Source organism: Meleagris gallopavo, chromosome 2, assembly GCF_000146605.3.
Source record: "Meleagris gallopavo isolate NT-WF06-2002-E0010 breed Aviagen turkey brand Nicholas breeding stock chromosome 2, Turkey_5.1, whole genome shotgun sequence".
NCBI classification, from domain to species: Eukaryota; Metazoa; Chordata; class Aves; order Galliformes; family Phasianidae; genus Meleagris; species Meleagris gallopavo.
The window spans coordinates 18,142,854-18,152,865 of record NC_015012.2 but is presented as its reverse complement, the minus strand read 5'-3'; the positions used below and the strand labels follow the sequence as shown (position 1 = coordinate 18,152,865).

Sequence of the window (10,012 nt, the reverse complement as noted above, 5' to 3'; positions counted from 1 at the left end):
GGAGGAGCGTGGTGTCCCCCGCGGGCCGGCACACCGCTTCCCTCATCTTCCTGCACGGCTCAGGTGGCTGCTCAGGGCCGGGGCGCGGGGCAGGGGCTCGCTGCCTGCTGGGAAGGGCGGGGAAAGCCGCCCTCTGCAGCGGGGCTGTGCTGGGAGTGTTGTGGCCGTCTCCGGCGGGGCAGCTGCCGTGCACGGCGAGGCTAAGAGGAAGGAAATCCGGCTTCGGGTGCCTCATGCCTCGCGGCTTTAGCTTCTCCTTCCCGTCCCTGGAGCCAGCGTGGGGCTGACCCCAGGTGGGGGGTGGGCTTCGCGTATGAACTTTCCAAATTTCCCATTTGTCTGGGTCACTTGTGCAGTTCTGTCCTATACCTGCTCGGCTCACTTTGCCTGGAAGCTGTGCTCCCGTTAGTTTGATACTCTGTTATTTCTGAGAGTAGCTACGTGTGAAGGATGATTTTCATAATTAAAATATTTCTTGGAGTTTTCTAGAATCAGTCTGGCAGAGTACCGGTTCCTTTCCCTGCAGAAAAGGACCTGGTGGTACCGGTGGATGGCAAGCTGGGCATGAGCCAGCAATGTACCCTTGCAGCCCAGAGAGCCAACCTGGTGAGACCTCACCTGGTCTACTCAGTCCAGGTGTGCAGTTCTCAATAGAGGAGAGACATGGACCTGTTGGTGCACATCCAGGGAAGGGCCACAGAAGTGATCCCAGGTGTGGGATACCTTGTCTACAAGGACAGGCTGAGAAGGCTGGGGCTGTTCAGCTTGGAGAAGAGAAGGCTCCAGGAAACCTGAGAGCAGCCTTTCAGTATCTAGAGGGGGCCTGTAAGAAAGAAGGGGGCAGACTCTTTAGCAGGGTCTGTTATGACAGGATGAGGGGAAATGGATTTTGAAAACTAAAAGAGGGGAGACTTAGACTGGATATAAGGAAGAAGTTTTTAACAGTCAGGATGGTAAGAGAATGGAACAGGATACCCAGTGCGGAGGTGGATGCCTCATCCCTGAAGACATCCAGTGTCAGGCTGGATGGGGCTCTGAGCACCCTGATCGAGCTGTAAGTGTCCCTGTTCATTATGGGGGTTTGGACTAGTTGGCCTTAAAGGGTCCCTTCCAACACAAATGATTCTATGATTCTTTTAGAAATATGTTAATAGGCTGTGTAAGGCACCTGCTGGAAAGATTCCAGCCTGTGCTGGTGGACATCCTTGCCCTTACAGAAGGCCCTCAGCAAGTGGTCCAAGGGTAAGAGCAGAGAGTTCATTCCGAAGGTTAATATTAAATAACAGCCACAAAGTCCATGTGAACTTAAAAAAAAAAAAAAAAAAAAAATAACATAGGTCTTTATTACATCAAGGATTTGCACTCTGTTCTACTGAGTAGTTTGCACATGATGACATGCTTAACTCCTTCAGTCTTACTGTAGGCTGTTTTTTTAGGTGATATAAGTGCTTACTAGTTATTGGTTTTTGTTTTTTTAATAGTTTAATTACATTTTTCTAAAATCCTGGAAGTTTAAAAACAAAAAAATGAAAGAGAGTTGGTAAGGTGTGTTCAGCCCTCTTGTTAATGCTAATGTTTTAATGCTCAAGGAAATAATTTCCTCTCATGTTGGAGGAGGAAGGGAAGATTATGGTTAGAAGTTGGTTCCACATGTGGTCAAAGCACTCCACAATTTTTCATTTTTAATATGATTTCAGTCATAATGTTTGCAAGGGGTAAGTATGAGGGTGCTTTTATTTGGTTTTGTTTAGCAATTCCGCAGGATAGAATTTAAAACGAAGTAGCCACAGTGCCATTGCTGTGGGCTGATGTATAAAACTGAATTGGTACCTTCTATACAGCGCTTGTGATGGGAAGTGGCAGTCAGATGGCATGAATCCATTTTGTTAATAATACTTGCTGCAGCCAAAACGTGACTAGTGGAGAATGTAAATAGAAAATGGTATGGGAGAAAAAAAAAAGCTAGAAAATTTCAGGTACTATACATCTGATTTTAAATGGGGGCTCTGTCTTGTAGCTCAGCAAAGAAAGCAAATGGTTGTAAATCAAAATTATTGTACATTCGATCAACTTAAGTTTACAATTTTATATAACACATACTAAAAGAAAATCTCAAAATAAAAGATGTATTTTAAAGGAAAACAATTTGTTTTACTTCAAGATGGGAAGAAAGTATTGCTGCCATCAGTTTATTTCAGGTTTGGAAACAGAGTTGTCTGTTTGCCTTTTAGTAGTGGTCAGAAGGATAAACAATGCTAAAATCTAAGACATCTTCAAAGAGAAACACTTTGGAATGCTGTTGTGTTTTGTTTGGTGTCACTGTGGTTTTCTCTACCTCTCCTCCTTTCTGTTCTTAGCAAATCAAAATTTTTCACCCCTGCATAGAAGTACTTGCAGGTTGCATAGCATTTGGACCAGGAGAACTCTTAGTGTACAGTAAGCCATTGTCAAATTAATGAGTTTTGTATCAACTTTACATTGGCAAACCAGCTTCAAGAACTGTAGATGCTTCTACTGATGTTGGCGAAGACCTTACAACTCATGTAAGGAAAGTGCTGTGGAATGTGTTCTGAAGCATGGAGTTGAAGATGTAACTTTGACTTTTAACATTTAAAATAGCACAATAATGTGTTGGTTTGGGTACCCTATTGTTTATTGGCCATTTGGGATATTTAGCTCAGAACTTCATGGTTTTGCTATGTGCTCAACAGAAAAACAAAAAGCTGCATCGTTCTTTTTTCTGTTGTTAATTTTAAAATGCACTGACTTTAAATACAGTGAAGTCTCTAAATTTTCAGTGAATGGTAAAACGAGAAAAAAACCTTGTCTACTGGGGAATTATAAGTAGTGTACCAGTAAGTTGTTATATTCGTGTGTCATTGTTCTGAAGAACTCATGTAAGAGGGCAGGAAGTGTGGACTGGGACAGTTTTTTCTTGTGGCTTGGTCACTATGTGGAATAAAGCGAGTTTTAAAGTTAACCTGACTAATCTGAAATAAAGCAATAGAGAAGGCTCTTAATTCAGATAAGTGATTTGAGATGAGAATATGAAGGAATCTTTGACGTCAGCCAAGAATGAAATAATATGGCATGAGTGAGTGGCACAAATGAGATTCCAGACTGAATTTTTAGGTTGGAAATTACTACAGATTGTTACTGCCTCCTAGAAACCATATTCTTTGAGCTGGGTGACTCAGTCTTTAAGCTTACTAGAGACCTCTGTGTGCATGCAATTTGAGGCAGGTAACAGATTATATTTGAAGCTACTGGTACAGCAAAGATGAGGACTAGAAAGTGTCTGTTTTTGTTTGAAAGGAACACATGCTGCATTTGAATTCATCCTGTATATCTGTTCATAGCCCTTCTATTTTTAGGGACTTTCGCTATAAGCTGAGTTTGGGTGGTTAATAGTAAAGCATACAGTAAAGCTCAGCCAGTGTTCAAATAGACCATTAATGGATTAATAGCTTTGAGGAGTCTGCCAGATATTTGGATTAAATCTTGAACACGTTTACGGAAAGTTGGAGGTGTTTGACCGATACTTTCCTTAAAGCCTATGTATAACATTAGCATAATAAAATGTGAAGATTCTCTTTATTGCTTGACTATGTTTTGAAGTGGGTTAGTGTAAAACGCTGTTCCCCTTAACCGAGAAAGGTCACACTATACTACAGCAAGTTTTCTAACTCATTTTTGGAATATCCACTGGTATTCTTTTATTTTTTTGCTATCAGCAAGTAAGGTGAGTTGCAAATAAGGTGGTCAGGTGCTGTGCCTGATTATGAGGTATTCAGCTGCTGGATATATTAAAGTATTTATTGAACTTATGCTGTGGAGCTTCCTGAAGGGTCTGTTTCTAGGAGTATTTGAATCCATCTTCATTTTAAAGGTGATTGATGTTTTTAAAGGTTATTTTCTGTAGGAGTTTGGAGAATTAACTTTGTGGTTAAGCAATTAGCTCAATCTAATATATATACATTTAATGTTGTGCATTTAGAGGGAAAACGATACGTAGTAATTCGTACTGTACTCTTCTGTGTGTTACAGGTGGTACTGGCCAAGGTGTAAGAGCATGGATAAAACAAATTTTGAATCAAGACATGGCTTTCCAGCACATAAAAGTAATTTATCCAACAGCTCCTACCAGGTATTGCTTAGTATGTTTTAACAGTACAATTAAATTATTCTAATCCACTACTGCAAATTATGCTTGTAAGTATTGGTACAGTTTGCTGTAATGTGTCCTTAATGTTTATGCCTTTTGGCAAAATCAGAGCTGAACGGTGCATTGCTGCACTGCATCTGCAGTGCTGAAGGATTAAGATTTTGTGTAAGTCACAATTTCCAATTCACATTCAGGTATTGTTCTTTAGTCTTTCAACCTCCTTGAAGTCAGTAGAAGATAATCACTGTGTGCTGTAATTGAATCATAGAGCTGTATTCTGTGTCTCTGTTCTACCTGTATTAATTTAAATACTAAAATACTTTGTTGTATCTAATGCTGGGCTTCAGTTCTTGGTAGATGGTCTTTGTGACCAATAGGATGTAAAAAATCTGCAACTCCTGGAGGAAGGACTGAGAATTTCAAGTTTTGCCTCTGACCCAACTGTCAAAAAGAACTGTGTTCAATGTTCACTGTAGTAAGATCTTGTTATTAAGTGACACTTTGTGGCATACCACTGAATACACAAAGAGATAAAAATGTTTACCCCTGTGATTTTGAAAGTTAAGGAGATCAAAATAAAGGCCAGAAGTTGGTCATCTATGCCTGTATTGAACTATTTAAAGATATGGTCTTATTTCAAAGATTTTTCATAACGTCATTTTTTAAACATTTTCTTTAAAGGTAATGTCTTCTTTAAAGGTAATGGGGCTTAAGGCTCTTTACTGTTCTGTGCCTGTGTGTGGATGAATGCTGAAGGAAAGAAGTTGTGATATTCTATATGAACTTTCAAAGTACAAAGTTCTGAAAGTCAGAAAAAAAGTATTCTTGGAGCAGATTAACAAGTATAATAACAGATCTTATCTGGCAATCACTAATATGTAAAAAACCTTTCCTTGACCTTGATCCACTTAAGCAGGAAAAGCAATTGAGAGATTGTGGTGTGAATATGCTCATCGTTACAGAAAAATCAAGCCCATGAAAGTCTTTAAAGCAATGTCTTTTGGGTTAGTAGGTATCGAATATGAGTGCCTGTAAATAATGTGATCATTACTTCATCGACAGACTAAAGTGATGGAATTTTCAGTGTCAGATCAAACATACTGATGTGCTGTGCTTCTTCTCTGTCAAGAGAAAGTGCTAGAGAAATGTTGAGGCTTTGCTACCCTATGAAATGTCAAGTGTTGGATGTAGCCAGAGCACTTCGGACCATGTCTGTGAGACTGGTGCTTATCTTTTCCATCCCATTGCCCTTCTGGGATACATTTTTCATTTACTTTGGGGGCTTTTTGGATAACTACAGATATAAGCGATGTATAAATTAATAATCAGCAAGATCAAAGCTAAATGAGTGACATTAATGTGGACATTCATTGTTTTTATTCTAAGACTTTGCATTTCTTTACTTTTATGAAGGTATTGGGAGGAAGATGTGGTCATAATTAAAAGATCTGTATAACTTTTTTTTTTTTTAAAAGCGAAGGCTGTTTTTAGCCATTTCTAGACTAGCTAGAGACCATGCATGATTCAGTTAAGTATTTCTTATCAAAATTATGAGAAGTTCTGTATTGAAAGAATTAAAAATACCCACACTATTTCTCTTTGCCAATGTAAATTATACTTCGGAATATTAATGTAAACCCTTCTGTTGCTGATAAATGCCATTAGATGATACAGTGAAATAAAACAGAGATCATTAAGTACAATAATGGTTACCACTCTTTGCAACTATGAGAAGTGGAGGTAAGTATTATTGGTTGAAACAGAAGCCTTTCCAGAACCCCTTCAGTGTTATTTTGGTATTCAAGTTCAAGCACATTATGCTTTTAAATACATTTACAATGATTCCTCTCTTTGGAACCATAGAATCACCAGGGTTGGAAAAGATCTCCCAGATCATCCAACCCGACCGTCCACCTACCACCAATATTTGCCCACTAAACCATATCCCTTAGTTTACAGCATCTAAACATTATCCTTCCATCCAAAGAAAACGAAGACAAGATCTAGAACATCCAAATTTAAATAGCAAATGAAAAATCTGCATTAGGCACTTGAATGTGCTATGATTTTGTACATACATATGTATGCATGTGTATATACTTATGTTTATGTGTGTGCATCTTTTGGTAAGAATGCCAAATGTTTCAAGCACCAGCACGGGAATTCAGTGTCCATGATAATGATACCTGCAGGTGGGCAGTTACATATGTGCAACATATGGTTCTGATCCAGCTTTTGAGTATCTGGAAACAGATGCTGATGAAAAGCTGCAGTGATGAGTAAAAGAATATCTCTGGATGGTACAATGTTGCCCACTGCATTGTCAGTTTTAGAAAGCAGAGCAGAAAAGTTTGTGAGCAAGTTTTTAGTGATGAAATCAAAGAAAAGCTTCAAGTTAGGCAAGACCGTACTAAGATTGCTTGGCTAATAGGCTCTTCTGGCAAGACATTGCTAACGTGAATGTAGTTCATAGTCTATAATAAACTCCTATCTTTGCCAGCATGGCTTACCACGTACACATTGAACATTCTTGAAGCAGTTATGCCAGTAAAAGCAAATTTAATAGACTGCAATGATGGAGGCTTTCACAGGGTAAACTGCATTTTACAGAATGCCTCTTCAGAATTTTGACTACTATAATTTTGTTGATAGGTAAGTCTTTAGATTTGGCTCTTCAACACTTACATAGAGTTCTGAACAGCAGCAGAGCTCAAAATTCTCAATAAGACATTAAATCTTGTGTTCTTTGGAGAGCTTAGATGCGTTTTGTTTTCTAAATGTTATTTAGAATTTTTCCTGAGCACTGATGCACTTATGTTTCCTTTATTACTACAGCATCAGATGTGTTTTGATTCAAGAGTCAGGACACTTAAAAATTATTTTGGAAAACCAGCCCAACATGTAAGCTAGAAGAATTCTAAAATGTGTTTTCTGTTTGATTAGCTTCGATTCCAGCAAGCACTAGTTAGAATTCTTTCTTTGCGTGGATAAAAGCAACAGAGCATTTCTGAACTGTGTTCTATAAAAATTGTTTTGTACCTCTGAAGGTTTCTGTAAAATACTTTAGCCTTCTTTAAAGGCTTACTTTTCTTTAATCATTTTGTAATGTTGAAGGTCTGTCTAGAGAATGATCCTCCACGTGTCCCCTAAACAGATAAAGCGTGTGCAACATTTTTGCACTTTCTCCATTACTTTGGAGTGTTTTGAAGTTTCTCAAATTGGCCTGTTTCCTGACTGGAAGTAACAAAGTAGTTAGAAGATACATAGGTGTTCTAACAGCAAATTACAGTTACAATCTATCTCTACGTTTAAGATCTTACTTAAATTCAAAAATGTCCAAATACAGGGATTTGAAATCTCAGTGGGATGCAGTGAGAGCAGTGGTAGCTGGAAGTACATTATGTTTGGAAGTAAAATGCCTGAATGTGGTACATGAAGATTTTGTTCAAGTGACTTGCTTTACAAACTTCCAGTTTTTTCTTCTTAGGGAATCCTTGCTTTCTGTCACATAGGCAACTGGGATGCTAAAAATCCATAGATGTGTTTAATTTTAGTAGGTTGTTCTTTCAGCTTTAGCTTTCTTTCAAGACCAGTGCTAATGTACATAGATATAACTTGTTGAAGACAAGAGAATTGTATATCTTCTCCCTTGTAATGTTGATGTATGACTTCTAATTAAAATGTGGGATCTCAAACTGTAGCCCTTGTAGCTGATGCAATCCCTAAAGCCACGTCTACAGTAATAGTTTTAAAGGAAAGGCTTTCCTTTTTTCCTTTTTTTATTTGGGTCAGGATGACTACAGCTTTAAATACTGTTTCATCTGCTATGGCTGTGACTTAAACATTAGGTTTCTATTGAGTTTCTAAATCAGAGCTGAATGCTACCCAATTTAACCTTTTTTTTTATAATAGAAAGTGATAGTTTAAATTGGCATTGCAGAAGCTAACGTGGTAAAGTTAAAACCATTTAGGCTCCACTTGTTTTAATAAGTATACCTTACCTTCTTTAATTCCTTTAAAAAATCTAGGTCAAAGATTCTTTGCATTGTCTAGCATTCCATTCTGACAGTCTTCTTTTGCAAGTCAGAAAGTAAACTATAAATACCACTCAGGCTATTTTGTGGATCTTTTTTGACATTCACTCAACACACCTTTCTGAGGCCAACAATTCTTTGCAGAGTTTGTCTATTTTTTCACTGTTTTCTAATTTTTGTTGTCGCTAAGTTTGTGGCTGCTGTGAGCTGCTCAGCGTTATGTGCGCCGGTCGCCATCCTTTCACCTAGGTTTGCATCTCTGCTCACGGGTGGAAATTAGTTTCATCTCCTCGTAGTCCCCATTTGGCTATACTGCAAAACCACCAGACAGTTTGGCACCGTTCAGCACCATTGGCAGTCTCTGCTAGCGAGAGGCCTAGGATTGGAAAAGCAGCAGGGGTACTGCAGGTCAGACTTGAGATGGATTGGCAGAGCTGTGTAAGGGAGCGTGCATGGTGCCTATCATACTATACTTGGCTCAAGCAAGTGTTATTAATCCCTCACTCTTGTGAGCCCTAACCTCATTCATAAATGTAACACAAAGTCGTCTTTTAGAATTGGAATTTTAAGGGACAAGTGAAAGGTTGGTATCTTGGGGTAGTTCTTTCTTTCTGAGCAGAAATTGACCTATTCTGCGTAATAATGATGAAAGCGTATTGTGAGAAGCTTTGTGCTTTCCTTTTATTTCTCCCTTTCTGCTAAGTGAGGAAAACATGGATATGCATATGTGTAATGTTTTCCCATGAGGTGGGAATGGTCATTTACAGTCTACTCATCCACAGTGTTATTGCTGTTTTTCTAATTTTATTTTATTTTTTACAAATCCCCACAAATGGCATTTTTTCCCCTCTCCCCCCCAAAGCAAAAAGGCAAAACAATTAATAAATAAATAATCTGTCTGACCTGCTGAGTTTGAATTTTATGTCAGCTGCATTTGAAGCTTCCTTTGTTTTGAATGGGAAACATTTGTTACGAGTAAGGAAAATCATCAAAACATTGTTTCTTTGGGTAACTGTTATGTATTTGCTCAGTTGTTACAATTTCAGGCAGCAGAGATTCAGAACAACTGTTTTGAAAGCATTTGCGTTTACACTGATGTGGTTGAGTGAGGAGGCACAGGATGTTCTGTTGAACAGATGGAATTACTCCTTGTGGAGATTACTCTTTTTTTTTGTTGTACTTGTTGAAGCTGTTTGAATTTCTGGCACATTTCATGCTATTACCATACTGTAAAGCTTCATTGTTAAGCTGTGTTGAACTTCAGATTTAGCATAAGATATAACTTGGATCAGATCTCTGAAAAATGCTTCTGGTTTGAGTATGTGGATTCTCTGCCCTCTACCTCCTGTGTCTTTTTTTTTTTTTCTTCCTCCAAATTCACTTTCAGCTTCAGGTTGACAGTAAGATTAAAAACAGAGTTAATAACCAGGTGTTCTGTTGTTTATTAATGTCATAATGTGAGATTACGCAAACAGAATTTGGGATTAGGGAGTAAGATTGAATGTTTTGTTTTGTTTTTTTTTCAATGAAAGCAGCTTTAGCAGAGTCAAGACTTGCTTCTACATCTTGGATAATGTGGCACTGTGCTCTGTAGATTTTCTTGAAGGGATGGACTTCCAAAAGGCAACTTTACAGTGTCTTATGTGACTCAGTGCTTCGTAGCTTGAAAGGAGGTGAATTTGGGAAGGAAGCAAAAATAAAGATTTCAAAATTTTCTGAGTATCTTTGAATCTTAAAGCTTATCTTTGTTGTAGATTCTCAATTCTGCCTCATACCTCCAGAAGTTCTGTCTGGAACTTAAGGCTTTTTTTTT

The 10,012-nt window shown here is 38.3% G+C and overlaps 1 protein-coding gene across 1 annotated transcript in view; it reads left to right on the top strand.

Moving 5' to 3' along the window:
• Nucleotides 1–6: 6 nt before the first annotated feature.
• The window catches only part of LYPLAL1 (lysophospholipase like 1), a 25,950-nt gene continuing 15,944 nt past the window's right edge, over nt 7–10,012 (top strand). Inside the window, exons 1-2 of the mRNA XM_019612660.1 lie at nt 7–63; nt 4,048–4,147. Of these exons, the coding sequence (XP_019468205.1) occupies nt 4,101–4,147 (47 nt within the window). The 5' untranslated portion in view covers nt 7–63; nt 4,048–4,100. The remainder of the gene's footprint in view (nt 64–4,047; nt 4,148–10,012) is intronic.